This window comes from Alligator mississippiensis, chromosome 2 (genome assembly GCF_030867095.1).
Source record: "Alligator mississippiensis isolate rAllMis1 chromosome 2, rAllMis1, whole genome shotgun sequence".
Lineage (NCBI taxonomy): Eukaryota > Metazoa > Chordata > Crocodylia > Alligatoridae > Alligator > Alligator mississippiensis.
The window spans coordinates 2030267-2047062 of record NC_081825.1 but is presented as its reverse complement, the minus strand read 5'-3'; the positions used below and the strand labels follow the sequence as shown (position 1 = coordinate 2047062).

The 16796-nt window shown below is 53.1% G+C and overlaps 1 protein-coding gene across 2 annotated transcripts; it reads right to left on the bottom strand.

Annotated features, from left to right (window-relative positions):
• Positions 1-5508: 5508 nt before the first annotated feature.
• LOC109283525 (zinc finger protein ZFMSA12A) lies at positions 5509-12806 on the bottom strand. 2 transcript variants are annotated; one of them, XM_059721399.1, is made up of 6 exons: positions 12720-12786; positions 11523-11710; positions 11063-11179; positions 8077-8264; positions 7441-7587; positions 5509-5648 (listed from the first exon to the last, which is right to left on the bottom strand). In XM_059721399.1, the coding sequence occupies exons 3-6, from the start codon at positions 11088-11090 to the stop codon at positions 5616-5618; spliced, it is 396 nt and encodes a 131-aa protein (XP_059577382.1). In that variant the 5' UTR covers positions 11091-11179; positions 11523-11710; positions 12720-12786; the 3' UTR covers positions 5509-5615. The 2 variants fall into 2 exon arrangements, with proteins under 2 accessions (XP_059577382.1, XP_059577383.1); XM_059721400.1 differs by lacking the exon at positions 11523-11710 and having other exon boundaries at positions 12772-12806.
• Between the last annotated feature and the right edge of the window lie 3990 nt (positions 12807-16796).

Below are 16796 nucleotides of genomic sequence, written 5' to 3'. Positions count from 1 at the left end.
CATATGGACACACAGAGAGAAACGCACTCTCCCTCCTACCATGAAAACAGACACATGCATGCATACTCACACATGCACTGACACATGCACACACATACACGCACACACATGCACACACGCAGATGGGCACACACTCTACTCACACTGCACGTGGACACACAGACACAAACACACGCTCCCTCCTACCATAAGCAGACGCATGCACACACATGCATGCACACATGCATGCACACAGGCGTGTATTCTATTCACTCACCCTGCACATGGACACAGACACAAACACTCTCCCTGCCATGAACAGAGATGCACACATGCACACAAGGAGGTGCACACACAGAAACAGATGCATACAGATGTCCTGATGTGCACACAGACACAGAAATGCGTGCACACAGATGCACACGTGCATACAGATAAGTACACATGCAGAGAGATGTACACACACACTCACACTCACATGCACACACACACAACTTTCCCTCCCAGGGCCCTTCCCCCTCCCCCACTTTCGATCATGCTGAGGCAGCTCTTCCCCCCAGCCAGCTGCCCACAGCTCCCTGGCCCATTGCCCTGCCCAGCAGGGAGCTGTGCCCCAGTTGTGTCCCTGCAGCCGCACACGTGCATGGGCTGGGCCGGCTCAGGCCAGGTGCTCAGTGCTCCCCCTCATGCAGATGACGGTGCTGGGAGGGGCAGCTGCGGGAGCTAAGGTGAATGTTGGAGGGCTGTGCCCCCCCACCCAGTGCTGCTGCCTGCCTTCCTGTGCACACAGCATGGTGCTCCTGGCCCTCCCCCCCGCCATGCAGAGCTGCACTGCACTCCCAGCCAGCCCAGCCCCAGCCTGCCCCCACAGCCCCATTTGGAGCAGGGGCCCCTCCTGGCTGCAGAGAAGCAACTGCAAAAGCCACGGTTTTAAACTTGCCGTCATTTTTGTCTCCCTGCTGTGACGCAGAAGCATGCCAAGTTTAAAAGCACACATGTGCAGTTGCCTCCAAAGTGTTATGGACAGACAGACAGACTGCAAATTGCCCATCAAGAATGATGGGGGCGGGGGGGGACAGGCGGGAACAGAGCCCCACCTCTGGCCCTGCGCCACCTCCCCTTCCCCACAGCTCGGAGCCAACCCCACACCACCCTGCTCCCCTGTCCTGCCCTCCCCCGCCTCGTGGCCACCTGCCTCCCCACCCCTCCCCTCCCCTCCCCTCCAGAGGTGGATGAAGGTGCACTGGGGCCCTGGGCAAGCACAATATTGGAGGCCGTTCCCCTCATGGGGGCTGGGCTGCAGGGGGGAAAGGGGCCCTTCCCCTCGTAGTGCTCGCAGGAGAGGCTGCGGGGGCACATGCCACCTCTTCTCCCTGCACCCCATCCCTGCTATGCACACACAAGTGCATGCACTCTACACAGGCACAGACACCCAGACCCACAGACACAGGCAAGCATGCAGACCCACACAGGCACAGACCTACACACCCACAGACACAGACAAGCACACAAACCCACACACGCACCCAGTCCCACAGACAGGCACACAGACTCACAGACCAGCACACAGACCAGCACACAGACCCCCACCCAGGCACAGGCATAGGCACAGGCACAGGTTCAGGCACATGCACAGACTCCCACTCCCACACACACAGACACAGGCACACACACACAGACCCACAGGCCCATACACAGGCACACAGACCCACACACACACACCGGTGCAGAGATCCACACAGAACCCAACAGAGGCGTGTGCATGACACATGCATGTTTCCCTCAGATGACCTTCCCCCATCGCAGTCTCCCTCACATAGATTCATAGATGTTAGGGTCGGAAGAGACCTCAATAGATCATCGAGTCCGACCCCCTGCATAGGCAGGAAAGAGTGCTGGGTCTAGATGACCCCAGCTAGATACTCGTCTAACCTCCTCTTGAAGACCCCCAGGGTAGGGGAGAGCACCACCTCCCTTGGGAGCCCGTTCCAGACCTTGGCCACTCGAACTGTGAAGAAGTTCTTCCTAATGTCCAATCTGAATCTGCTCTCTGCTAGCTTGTGGCCATTGTTTCTTGTAACCCCCGGGGGCGCCTTGGTGAATAAATCCTCACCAATTCCCTTCTGTACCACCGTGATGAACTTAAAGGCAGCCACAAGGTCACCTCTCAACCTTCTCTTGCGGAGGCTGAAAAGGTCCAGTTTCTCTAGTTTCTCCTCGTAGGGCTTGGTCTGCAGGCCCTTGACCATACGAGTGGCCCTTCTCTGTACCCTCTCCAGGTTATCCGCATCCTTCTTGAAGTGTGGCGCCCAGAATTGCACGCAGTACTCCAACTGCGGTCTAACCAACGCCCTATAGAGGGGAAGTATCACCTCCTTGGACCTATTCGTCATGCATCTGCTGATGCACGATAAAGTGCCATTGGCTTTTCTGATGGCTTCGTCACACTGCCGGCTCATGTTCATCTTGGAGTCCACTAGGACTCCAAGATCCCTTTCCACCTCTGTGCCACCCAGCAGGTCATTCCCTAGGCTGTAGGTGTGCTGGACATTTTTCCTCCCTAGGTGCAGCACTTTGCATTTCTCCTTCTTGAACTGCATCCTGTTGTTTTCTGCCCACTTGTGCAACCTATCCAGGTCTGCCTGCAGCTGTTCCCTGCCCTCTGGCATGTCCACTTCTCCCCATAGCTTTGTGTCGTCTGCAAACTTGGACAGAGTACATTTGACTCCCTTGTCCAAGTCGCTGATGAAGACATTAAAGAGTATCGGTCCAAGGACCGAGCCCTGAGGGACCCCACTGCCCACACCCTTCCAGGTCGAGACCGACCCATCTACCACGACACTTTGGGTGCGACCCTCTAGCCAATTTGCCACCCACCGGACAGTGCAGTCATCCACATCACAGCCTCTTAATTTGTTCACCAGTATGGGGTGGGATACCGTATCGAAGGCCTTCCTGAAGTCTAAGTATACGACATCCACCCCTCCTCCTGTGTCCAGGCGTTTCGTAACCTGGTCATAGAAAGAGACTAGGTTGGTCAGGCACCATCTGCCCGCCACAAACCCATGCTGGTTTCCCCTCAACATGATTTGCCCTGCCGGGCTCTCACAAATGTGAGCCTTGATAATTTTTTCAAAGACTTTACCAAGGATGGAGGTGAGACTGACCGGCCTATAATTGCCCGGGTCCTCCTTCCTCCCCTTTTTGAAAATGGGGACCACGTTAGCCCTTTTCCAGTCTTCTGGGATTTGGCCTGTGTGCCACGAGCGTTTGAATATTCCCGCCAGTGGCTCTGCAATGATGTCGGCCAGTGCCTTCAGCACCCTCGGATGGAGCCCATCCGGGCCTGCCGACTTAAAGGCATCCAGTTCTTCCAAGTGACTCTGCACCACCTCAGGATCTACGTATGGAAGTCTGGGGCCTTGCTGCTGCCTCTCTACAACCCCAGTGAGAGACTTGTCGTGTCCGTCGCTTAGGAACACTGAGGCAAAGAACTCGTTGAGGAGTTCAGCCTTGTCCCCCCTGTCTGTCACCAATTGTTTCTGCCCATTTAGCAGCAGTCCTATTCCTCCCTGGGCCTTCCTTTTACTCCCAACATATCTAAAAAACAATTTCTTGTTGTCCTTTACTTGGGTTGCCATCCTCAGCTCCATGGTAGCTTTGGCCCGCCTAACTGCCTCCCTACAAGCACGAGCAGAGGAGGTATATTCATCTTTAGTGATCTCACCCTGTTTCCACTTTTTATGTGCTCCCCTTTTGGCCCTTAGGCTGCCCTGGATTTCTCTGGTCAGCCATGGAAGCCTCCTGGCCCCTTTCCCTCTTTTGCCTCGCTCGGGGATCATCATGCTTTGTGCCCGAAGGATCGTTTCCTTTAGGCACAGCCACCCTTTTTGGGCACCCATCCCATCAAAACTCCTACTCTGCAGTGCTTCCTTGACTAATCGCCTGAGTGCATTGAGATCAGCTTTCCTAAAGTCTAGCACTTTCACCCTACTAGTTACCTTACCCACTCGCCATCTTATGTTGAATTCTAATATAAGGTGATCACTGTCTCCCAAATGGCTACCGATCTGGAGGTCCCCTATCATGTCATCTCCCGTCACCAATACCAGATCCAGTATGGCATTCCCCCTAGTCGGACCATGCACCTCCTGTGTCAGGTGGAGGTCCTGTACACAGGTTAGAAACCTGCGTGAGCGATGGGACCTTGCTGTCTGCGTCTCCCAGCAGATGTCCAGGTAGTTTAGGTCCCCCATGACTACCGCCTCTTTAGCTTTTATGGTCTCTGAGAGTTGCCTCAGGAGCCCTGCATCTATTTCTTCCCCTTGGTGTGGGGGTCTGTAGCAGACCCCTACCACCAAATCCCTTTCTCCTTGCCCCCCATGTAGCCTAACCCACAATCCTTCTACTTCCTCAACCTCGGTTTCTTTTTTGATGAGGGTTGATGTATACTGCTCACTGACATAAAGTGCAACCCCCCCCCCCCTTTCTTCCCCGACCTGTCCTTTCTATACAATCTATAGCCCTCAATATGTACCGCCCAGTCATGGGATGAATCCCACCAGGTCTCCGTTATCCCCACTAAGTCATATGTGTTTAGTGCAAGCAGGAGCGCTAGTTCATACTGCTTGTTCCCCATGCTCCTAGCATTAGTATATAGGCACTTGAGCCCTGCGACTGGTGCCTTTGCTGCCCCCCCGCTCCCAGTCCCATGGGGTCCATTGTTTCTTACCTTCTTGTTTCTTACCTGTTCTGTAGTGCTGGCCTCCCCATGGCTTTCAGGTTCCCAATGTTCTCCTTCTTCAGGCTGGGCTGTCCTTGTGGGTGCCACATGGTTTGGTGGTCCACAGCTTCCTCTGCCCTTGTACTCCCCTCCCCCTGGGTGCTATAAGCACCCTCAAGGCCCTATAGACCTTGAGGGTGCTTGACTGACTGCAAGAACCTGGGGGTGCTTCTGTTAGTCAAAACCTCAAAGAGTAGCCTCTCTTAGTCAGCCAGACCAAAGGGCACCAAAGCATGCCTTTCCCAAGGAGTTCACCACACTTGAGAACAGTGAAGAAGGTTACAAAGGGAAGGCTTGGGGTAGGGTTTCAGGATAGAGAAGTATTGAAGAACAGCCTTACAGCAAAATGTGGCTGGGATAGCCACTGATTAAGCATGTGCAGTACTGTAAGCTATGTATCTAGATGGATCTCAAGTAGCTTACTCACAGGCATCATCCAGAGGCAGGGGGAGATTCCCTCTGGAAGCAGGCAGTTCAGTGACCGTGAGTTTCAAAAGAGACAGTGTGTTTCAGATGGTCCAGCTTCTCTGAGAGTCCTTGTCATGGCCGCCACCCTCCTGGGCAGTTTAACTTATATACACCTTATGACCTCACTATGGCATCCAGTGGAGACTAGCTTAAGTTGGCTACAACCCAATCAATTGGAAATGCATCCCTGGGGCTCCAGCCCCTCTCCCAGTCATGGGGTCCTTTCTAAGACAATAGGGGGTTAACTCCCCTCCCTGATACCTGAGGTCTCACATGGAGGCTAGAGGGTTGGTTAGCAACTAGAGTGATAGACAGGTGAGAGACCTGGTCACCTGGCTGGCAAGAGTGGGAAACGTGAGACAAAGGGAGCAGGTTCCCGCCCACCTCAGAACGACTTCAGCAGGGATCCTGGTTTTCTCTGATAAAAAAAAAAAATACAAATTCATGTTAAAAACCCCCAAATTCCATTGTTAACATTAAAAGCCCCCTGCAGCCGCCCCTAGCTCTGCTGGTGCCCCTCATCCACCCCCAAAGACCACCATCCCCAGCCCTGCCCCGGCACCCCACCCCACCAAGGCACTGATAGCATCTCATCCTTCATCTGAACAAACTGCACGCTTCTTAAAAGCACAAAGGTGGCAAGGGATCTTGGAGTCATTATTGACTCCAAGATGAACATGAGCCACCAATGCCAGAATGCAGCCAGCAAGGCCAGCCAGACCTTGTCATGCATCCAAAGGTGCATCACAAGCCAGTCCAGAGAGGTGATGCTCCCCCTCTATGTGACTTTGGTCAGGCTGCAGTAAGACTACTGCATCCAGTACTGGGTGCTGCACTTGAAAAGGGATGTGTCCAGCCTGGAGAGGGTTCAGAGAAGGGCCACCCACTTGGTGAGAGGGCAGCTGGACAGGCCTTATGAGGAGAGACTGAAGGACCTGAACCTGTTCAGCCTCAGCAAGAGGAGGCTGAGGGGGGACCTGGTGGCTGCCTACAAGCTCATTGTGGGGAATCAACAGCAAACAGGCAGAGCCCTTTTTTCCCCAGCACCTCCTGGGGTGACGAGGAACAAAGGTTATAAGATGGAGAATAGATTTAGGTTGGAGATCAGAAGGCAATATTTTACAGTTAGGGTGGCCAAAATCTGGAACCAACTTCCCAGGGAAGTAGTCCTCGCCCCTACCTTGGGCAAATTCAAGAGGAGGTTGGACGATCACCTTTCTGGGGTCTTGTGAACCCAGCATTCATTCCTGCCTGTGGCAGGGGGTCAGGCGAGATGATCTGTTCAGGTTCCTCCTGACCTTAGCTACTATGATACTATGATACTCTGAAATAAGTCCATTTCCCACAGCCTCTCCTCATAAGTTATGTTCCCAAGCCCTCTCACCACTTTTTCTGCCCTCTGCTGCACTCTCCACTGCATCCACATCCTTTCTGTAGTCGGGGCCCACAACTGGACACACAACTCCACACGTGCCCTCTCCACTGCCGAATAGAGGGGAAGAGTCACTTCCCTTGAGCTACTAGCAACACTCCTATAAATGTCCATACTGGGGTATGCCATTAGCCTTCTTGGCAACAAGAGTACACTGCTGGCTCATAGTCAGCTTACTGCCCACTTTAACCACCAGGGCCTTTTCTGCAGGATGGGTAATGAACCTTGTGGAGTAGCTCCTAAAGGACACGCATGGAGTCAAATGGCTTTTGCACAAGGAGGGAAACCTCAGTATTCCCAAAAGGGAGATTACAACACTCTGCATTTCACCCAGAGGATGCCTTCATTCTTTCCCCACCCTTCCACACAAGGGGCAGGACATGTCACAGCCTGCAGCTCCTTTCCCTCTATTATCACATTTCATAGGTCTTGAGAGGATGTAGAGATCCACCACAGGGGGATCGCATTAAATTGTTGGGCTTGATTACCAAGGAAGCTGCTCTAGAGAATAGCATGGAGGGACGGAGGGCAGGAGGGACAGCTGGCACCCAGAGGTGCTCAGTTGTAGCGAGGTTGTCTTCACCCTTCATTGGATACACTGGTGCCTAGCCAGGATGGAGGAGAGAGTGAAGCTCTTCCCACACTCTGAGCACTGATGGGGCTTCTCCACTGTGTGGATACGGTGGCGCTGAGCCAGCCTGGAGGAGTGAGCGAAGGTCTTACCACACTCTGAACACTGATGTGGCTTCTCTCTTGTGTGAATGCACCAGTGACTCACCAAGTTGTACAGCTGCCTGAATCTCTTCCCACACTTGGTGCAGTGCTGCTGCACACACTCATGCTGGGACAGGTCTTGCAAGCAGGTGAAATTCTTCCGGCACTCAGTGCAGTGGTGAGTGATCCTCCCTCGGGGGATGCACCGGTCCTGGGACAAGGAGAAAAAAGCAGTGAAGGTCTTGCCACTTGTGCCACAGCTGTGTCTGACACTTCCCCCTCTGCACATCTAGGTGCTTGACCAGTCTGTGGGGCAAACAAACCTCTTCCCCAATTTGGTGAAGCTGTAGAGTCTTTCTCCAGAATGGGTCTAGCGGTGAGAAACCAGGGCAGAGGCAGGTGAAGCTCTTCCCACACTTAGTGCATACATGGGACTTCTCCCCAGTCTACCTTATCTTGTGAAGAGCCAGCAGTGATGAGCACTTAAAGGTTTTCCTGACCTTCAGCTAGGGCTGAGCTCTGCCCATGCCTGGCAGTGAGCTCCTGCTTCCCTCTGAGGTCCTCTCCACTGCCTTTGCTTGCATGCAGTGCATCTTTCCAGTGGCTCTTTAGGTCTCTCAACTGCACAACTTCTTGCCTGCACCCGGGCTCTTTCTAGGTTCTGGCCTTCTCCACCCTCATGCCCAACTAGAGATGGTACCTGGCTCATGGCTACCTTCTTCTGCTTCTGCTTTTGGGGCCTCCCCTGACTCTCGTAGCATCGCTCCTTCTCAGGTCTCAGGGAGTCCATCTCACCCAAACTCCCTGGGGCACTCTGTGCTGGCTCCATGTCTGCAGACTCTTCCACAGGAGGCTGCTCCTCAGCTCTGCTCAGCAGCCAGGCACCTCCTGCATGGGGAAGAGACACTCTACATTTGTCCCTATGCTGCTGGCAGAGAGCACACACCGCTATTCCTTCTCCTTGGATGAGCCTCAGAGCAGGCCTGGACCTTGGCACTTGTGTTCCTTCAAGAAAACGAGGTCTTCCTGCCAAAACCTGAAGTGCTGGGGTGAGGAAGGGCCAGGTCCCTGTGCTGGGCTAATGTTCCCTACTCAGTCCAGTTCAGAGCCCGACTCTCAAGAGTTTCTGGCCCTGCTGTCCATACCATCACTTCAGGCCCTGCTGGGACAAGCACATGTGGGATGTACTTTCGGGCAGTTCCTGAATAGCTTCATGCTCTAATGCGCTGAGGTTGAGGGGAGGATGTAGAGCTGTGGCGGTCTGTTCTGGGGAGAGGAGCAGGGCTGTGCTTCCTGCCTGCTTCCAGGGAAATCTCTTATGCAGGGAATGCACCCATGGAGCTTTCCTCTGTTGACCGGTCCCAGATGACCTCCATGTCACAGGCATCTTCAAAGGGCCTAAGGCCTCGTTAGGACCTTGAACCAGGTCTCTGCGCTGAGTCTCAGGCTTCCTGACATTCAAGACCCCAGAGAGGAAATGGGGAGGGGACAATTCTGATGCAAAACATGGGTAATTCACTTCCCCACACAACCTGAAATGTTAGGAATCCTACCCGTGCCACGGAGCCATTAATTGCAGCCTGAGACCAGGATGAAACGTTTCCTGGGCTCCAAGTCAACTTGACCAGAAGAAGCCAGGGACAGCCGCAGCTTCTTTCTTGACCAACAGGAATGGCTACACAAACCCTCTGTATACCATGCTCATTTCAATGGGGGACTACAAATCCCATCATACCCTGGCAGAGGGTGTTACACAGATATGGCTATCTTGGCCTGGGGAATGAACACTTAATTTGCTGAGTGAAGATGGCAACTTGAGATCGTGGCCGCCCACGGAAATTAGATCTGGGACGACAATCAAGACAGCAAACCTGCCTGTGCCCTAACGTGTCATTAGAAGAAGAAGAAGGGAAGAGTTGCTTGTTTCCACCTTCTTCAGTTTCAGAGAGTAGGAACAACATTACAGTCGGGTGGGCAAAATACGTCCGGCAGCCCACATCCAACCCATGGAGGGGCTTTGGCAGCACGCAGAGTTCCTTGGTCCCGCCTGGCTGAGGCATTCCCCAGCTGTTCTGCATCCTGCTGCCTGCCGGGCATGCAGTGGGGCTGCATGGCTCCGCAGCTAGGTTGGCTTCCTAGGCTGTCTGGGCAGTGGCAGTTCCTTCTGGCTGCAAGCTGGGCTGCAGTGGCAGGTACCAGTGCACGCAGCCCTGATTTCGTGCTCTCCACAGCAGCTTCAGCTACACCTGTCTGGCTAAACAGTAACAGTGTGGGAGAGAAACTGCTGCTCAGGATGGAGCAAAAGCGTCCTGAGCTGAGCTGCCCTGAGTCTCTACCACATCACCCTCACCTCCAAGCTGCCTGGCAGGGCAGCAGTGGCAGCACAGAGCAGTCGCAGGGCACCCCAGAGTCGGTGGTGACCATGTCACAGGGAAACCCAGCATGGCATGGGGAGCCGCACCAAACAGTACCTGGCAGCAGCAAATGGGAGGGCCTGTTTTTCCCCCCGCAATGAACAAGTTTTTGCCCGGGTGCTGCTGCTCAGCCTGTAGGGGCGAGTCCGGAGCTGGCACAGGGCGGACGGGGTTGGGGCTGCAAGCAGTGGCCCCCGCTGTTACTGTGGAGCTGGGGACAGCGGCGGTGGCAGCGAGAAGGAGCTGTCCCAGCCATGCTGCATGCCCATGTCAGTTGAAAGTCCCACGTACGGGAGGAGCAGGCGTGGGCCATGCGCGGGCTGTGTGCTGTTGGCTGTGGCGGGGAACAAGCCACAGATATACAGGCTCTGGGCTGTTGCGGAGCAGGGGAGGGAAAAGGGACTCCCATGCACACCCCACATACCTTCAAGCCTCCAACACAAACCTCACAACCACACCATCCCCCACGCAATCAGACACCCCATAAACCCCACACCCTCCCCTACACTCACACCCGCAAGCCTCTGTGGCAAGCCCCGTTCACCGCTACATGCACACACCACACACACCCCCCCACCTCCCATCTCCCTCCACGCACCACACAGCCCCACACAAATCCCGTACACACAGGCATTAATCCACCAAATTATTGGCCACATCAGGCCGATTTCCAATACCCTCAGTATTCTTTATATCAGTGCTGATCCAATATCAGACTGATATATGGATGCACCTCTAATAGTCTTCCACACCCCGCCCCCCACAATATACAAAAGTAAGACTTCTTTCTGAGTTATTACACACTCACTCCTATAGATACACAGCACAGACACTCACAAATCAGAGCAAAAATATATTTTTAAATAAAATTAAAAGATATTATGGATGTTTGATTTTTAGTATACAATTGGCTTTTGGTTTTTTCCCGTTCCAAGATGTCTAATCCCCTTTCCAAAAGCAGTACATTTGGGGACAAGGGGAGGGACTTCTGGTGGCAAAGGTCAGAGGTTAGGACAGGACAATTGGTTCCAAGATGGCAATGAAGGGATGGGGCCACCCTTGCAGCCCTGGACAACTCAACAAAACTGCTTACCCAGCCCTCCAGCCTAAATAATTGCCTGTCCCTGCATTACAGCGTAATATACTGTGTCTGAGGCCAGCACACACCAATGGCAGCACAGGGCAGGCCTACACTTCCCAGGTCCCGCTGGCACTCAGGCCATGGAGCTTTACTGACAGCAGTCTGGGGGGCGAGGGACAACCACAACTCACCTGGCACCAGGTCCTCCCATCTTGACATTTCCCCACAGTCCTCATCAGCACAGGTCCAAAGATCCACCCGTCCTTGCTGGATGCTGCAGATTAAGTCAGGTGTGGGACCTCGATAGCCTGTTTGGGCAGTGGTTAAAGAGCATTTGTGACTGGGTACGGGATGCAGAATACAACTGGCATTCGGGAATGCATCCAGGGAACCCAAGATGTCTGCTAGGGGCTTCATGGACAAGGAAGGATGGGCATTTAAACTGACAGAGTCACCAGGGACAGGTGTAGAGATGCATTGACCCATGATGTACTAAGGAGCAAAAACAAAGCTTTCACTGATTTCAAGGTACCAAGAGAAAGTGATATTGGACACACCTATGGATGCATAATATTTATCTTATCAGAGTAATGCCAGGAAAAGAAGTGAAAATGAGCTTAGTGAGGGGATTTAGGGCAGGGAAAAGCATACCTGACACGTAGGCGACAATCACATTTTTTTCTGGGAGAGAGAATAATCAATTCATCATCACCAGGGACAGGAAATAATTGTAGCTGCAAAATAGCTATCATCCTGTCCATTGGGAGGATCGTCCCAAAAGGGGTGATGAGTGTGCAAATTGGTAAGTACTGCCGGGTTGAACACCAAGTTCCTAGGAGCTGTGGATATGGCGAAAAGAAGGCAGAAAGAGACACATTTAACAGCACATCAAAGGCCATAATATAGAAATGGTCTAAATGATCTTTGCTAAGCTACACCAAACATAGAAACACTTCCTTAAGGAAATCCTCTGGGGGAAAGGCGGGGGAAAGAAAGCATCAGAAAAGCAAACTGACCTAGTAAAAAAAAGCTCAGTACTGCAACCCTGCACACAAGCCAGCACAAGCCCCTGTATTAGAGAGCCTCTGGGAATGAAAACTGGTTCTCACTAGGTCCTGCAACTAGCCCACTTCTTGTTCTCACAACAATGGGCATCCGATCAGCAGAGGGATTTTAGGAAGAGCACAAGAAAAATTCTGAGAGGGGCAGAGGGAGCTTGGGAAACTCTGACCTACAGAGATGAAGATGTTAGGAAGGGATGTGCACGAGAGCTTCCAGAGACCCCTTGGCAGACAAACCTGGCTTACATCTCGTGTACACATGTTGCTAGAGCAGCAGTTGAGGAAATGCCTCTTCCTGTTGTAGCAGCAAAGGCTGATAAAACTTTCTATTAACTTCTGCCAGGTCATAACGACAGGAGAAAAGGGACCTAGATAGCACAGCATGGAGCATGCAAGGATCGTCTGCAGAGGACTCGCTAGCTCAGATGGAGGAAATCAGAATCCTCCCCCAAGGAACAGCTCTTAGTGCATTCGTGTACAATGGCCTGGGGATGATGTGAACGTGCTGAGAAGGCAAAGGGAGATCATGTTGCCAAGAAACTGTTGCATATGGAAGAACCAGGAGTCACAAGAACAGGGAAGGCACAGGTGAAGGCGGATGGAAAAAATGAAGGAGATCTCGGTCTGAAATGTGAGAGAGGCCTGATCAATGACAGAGCAGTGTGGAGGAAGGGGATTTAAACCTACAGCCAAAAGTTCATGAGGATGAGACCACTGAAACAGGGAGGTGACTACAAAACTGCAGAGCTCACATATCTCCAGGGGGAAGCAAGGCCCAGAGCTTTACCCAGGGAAACGAGGGCTTGGTAATTCTTCACCACCTGGTCCCGGTAAAGCACCTTGTCTTCATCGTCCAGCAGCTCCCACTCGTTCCGTGTGAAATACACAGCCACGTCCTCAAACACCTCCCGGAGCTGCAGGCACAAGTGTTGCACCATCATTGTCTCCTGGGCCAGCTTCTCCCGGCCCCACAGCCCGGTCTGCAATCACTGGGTACTACCACGAATTGCAATCTGAGCCAGAGAGTCATAGATTGTAGAGTCGGAAGGGATCAGAATGGATCATCGTGTCCGACCCCCTGCCCCTGGCAGGAAAGAGGACCGAGGTCAGATGACCCAAGCCAGGTGACTATCTAGCCTCCTCTTGAAGACCTCCAAGCTAGGCGATAGCACCATCTCTCTTGGGAGCCCATTCCAGATACTGGCCACCCTTACTGTGAAAAATTTCTTCCTAATATCTAACCTAAATACACCCTCAACTAATTTACACCTGTTATTCCTAGTCACTCCCTGGAGTGCCCTAGTAAACAGCGCATCCCCCATTCCCCATTGATCTCTCCTAATAAATTTATAGGCTCCACAAGATCTCCTCTCAGCTGTCCCTTGTGAAGGCTGAAGAGATTAAGCTCTCTCAACCTCCCTCTGTAGGGTCTATCACAAATGCCATTAATCATATGAGTGGTCCTCCTCTGGACCCTCTCGAGATTCCCCGTGTCCCTCTTGAAGTGTGGCGTCCAAAACTGGACACAGTACTCCAACTGCAGCCTGACCAGTGCTGCATAGAGGGGGAGCATCACCTCCTTTCATCTATTAGTCATGCACTTGATAATGCACGACAAGGTGCGATTGGCCTTGTTGATGGCCTCGTTACACTGCTGGCTCATGTTCCTCTTGGAGTCAGTTATGACTTTTACATCCCTCTCTGCCTCCAAGCTGCTGAGAAGGACACTCCCTAACCTGTAGGTATGCTGGGGCTTCCTCCTTCCCAGGTGGAGTACCTTACATTTCTCTTTATTAAATGGCATCCTATTTCTCTCTGCCCATTGATCCAACCTGTCCAGCTCAGCTTGAATCTGCTCCCTGCCCTCTGGTGTACAAACTTTGCCACATAACTTGGTATCATCTGAGAACTTGGAGAGGGTGCTCTCCATGCCCTCGTCCAAATCGCTGATGAAGATATTTTGAGTTTTGAGTTTTGAAGTGATGGGAACCCAAGAAGTGTGGCTGTGCCTTAAGGAAACGTTCCTTCGGGCACAAAGCGAGACGATCCCCGTGTGAGGAAAAAGAGGGAAAGAGGCCAGGAGGCTTCCCTGGCTGACCAGAGAAATCCAGGGCAGCCTAAGGGCCAAAAGGGGAGCACATAAAAAGTGGAAACAGGGAGAGATCACGAAAGACGAATATACCTCCTCTCCTCATGCCTGTAGGGAGGCAGTCAGATGGGCCAAAGCTACCATGGAGCTGAGGATGGCATCCAAAGTAAAAGACAACAAGAAATTGTTTTTTAGATATATAGGGAGTAAAAGGAAGGCCCAGGGAGGAATAGGACCCCTGCTAAATGGGCAGAAGCAATTGGTGACAGATAGGGGGGACAAGGCTGAACTCCTCAACGAGTTCTTTGCCTCAGTGTTCCTAAGTGAGGGGCACGACAAGTCTCTCACTGGGGTTGTAGAGAGGCAGCAGTAAGGCGCCAGACTGCCATACGTAGATCCTGAGATGGTGCAGAGTCACTTGGAAGAACTGGGTGCCTTTAAGTCAGCAGGCCCGGATGAGCTCCATCCGAGGGTGCTGAAGGCACTGGCCGACATCATTGCAGAGCCACTGGCAGGAATATTTGAATGCTCGTGGCGCACGGGCCAAGTGCCATAGGACTGGAAAAGGGCGAACGTGGTCCCCATTTTCAAAAAGGGGAGGAAGGAGGACCCGGGCAATTATAGGCCAGTCAGTCTCACCTCCACCCTTACAAAGTCTTTGAAAAACTTATCAAGGCTCACATTTGTGAGAGCCCGGCAGGACAAATTATGCTGAGGGGAAACCAGCACGGGTTCATGGTAGGCAGATCGTGCCTGACCAATCTAGTCCCTTTTTATGACCAGGTTACGAAACACCTGGACACAGGAGGAGGGGTGGATGTTGTATACATAGACTTCAGTCAAGGCCTTCGATACAGTATCCCTGCACATACTGGTGAACAAGTTAAGAGGCTGTGACTTGGATGACTACACAGTCCGGTTGGTGGAGAATTGGCTAGAGAGTCGCACCCAGAGAGTCGTGGTGGATGGGTCGGTTTCGACCCAGAAGGGTGTGGGCAGTTGTGTCCCACAGGGCTCGATCCTGGGACCGATACTCTTTAATGTCTTCATCAGCGACTTGGACGAGGGAGTCAAATGTACTCTGTCCAAGTTTGCAGATGACACAAAGCTATGGGGAGATGTGGACATGTCGGAGGGCAGGGAACAGCTGCAGGCAGACCTGGATAGGTTGCACAAGTGGGCAGAAAACAACAGGATGCAGTTCAAGAAGGAGAAATGCAAAGTGCTGCACCTAGGGAGGAAAAATGTCCAGCACACCTACAGCCTAGGGAATGACCTGCTGGGTGGCACAGAGGTGGAAAGGGATGCATGATGAATAGGTCCAGGGAGGTGATACTTCCCCTCTATCAGGCGCTGGTCAGACCGCAGTTGGAGTACTGCGTGCAATTCTGGGCGCCGCACTTCAAGAAGGATGTGGATAACCTGGAGAGGGTCCAGAGAAGGGCAACTCCTATGCTTAAGGGCCTGCAGACCAAGCCCTACGAGGAGAGACTAGAGAAACTGGATCTTTTCAGCCTCCGCAAGAGAAGGTTGAGAGGCAAACTCGTGGCTACCTATAAGTTCATCACAGGGGCACAGAAGGGAATTGGCGAGGTTTTATTCACCAAGGCGCCCCCGGGGGGTTACAAGAAACAATGGCCACAAGCTAGCAGAGAGCAGATTTAGATTGGACATTAGGAAGAACTTCTTCACAGTTCGAGTGGCCAAGGTCTGGAACGGGCTCCCAAGGGAGGTGGTGCTCTCCCTTACCTTGTTGGTCTTCAAGAGGAGGTTAGATAAGCCTCTAGCTGGGGTCATCTAGAAACAGCACTCTTTCCTGCCTATGCAGGGGGTCGGACTCGATGATCTATTGAGTTCCCTTCCGACTCTATCATCTATGAATCTATGAATCTACGAATCTATGGATGCAGCTGTGTACACAGGAGTTCATGTGTCGCCCTTAGCCCAGTTCATCACGATCTATTTGCTCGGTAGTTTGGGGCAGCCTGGGCACCACGTCTAGAGGCAGGGAGCCCCGGCTCCACGCACTGTAACCCGGCCGGCCCGCGCCAGCACCCCTGGTATCTGCACTCAGGAGGGAGCTCCTGTTAATGCAGCTTGGGGTGTTTGCAGCCTCCATTAATGCTGCCTTCATGCTTTTCAGGTCTCTCTGCTCCCCAAATTCTTTACAGCACCCCAGGCTCCTCCCGCGCTCTGGTCCACCTGTACTCCCCACCACAAGTGAAGTGGGTGCCCTGCTCACCTCCAAGCTCTGCTCCTGCTTTGAAGGCCTGCCCTGCCCCTTCTGCACTTGCCCTGGCTCAGAGGTCGGGGAGCTCCTCTCCTCCAGGCTCCCTGCGGACATCTACTGCAGCTCCAGGATCAGCGGCCCCTCCTCAGCAGGCTGCTGCTCAGCTCTCTGCAGGGTCCCAGCACCTGCGGGTGGGGAAGGGAGTGCACATGTGAACCCTGGTGCTGCTGGCACGGGGAAAGCCCTGTGAGTCTCCTGCACTGGCCTGAGACTGAGGAGGCGGGGGCTTCAGTGTGTGGAAGAGGGGGGAGAAGGAAAACACAATATCCCGCAGCTCTTGCTAAAAGACCTCCACAGGCATGAGGCTGGAGACGAGCCCCGGTAACTCTGTCCCAGCGTGGGGAGATAATGACAGCACCACGACAGAGCCTGCAGGGACATCGCTTCCAGGGAAAGAAGCTTGAGCATTGCTGGGGCCGTGTCAGATCCACATGCTAAGGGCAGGGGAGGGGAAACGCAAGGTCAGTCTGCTCCTGGGCTGTGAA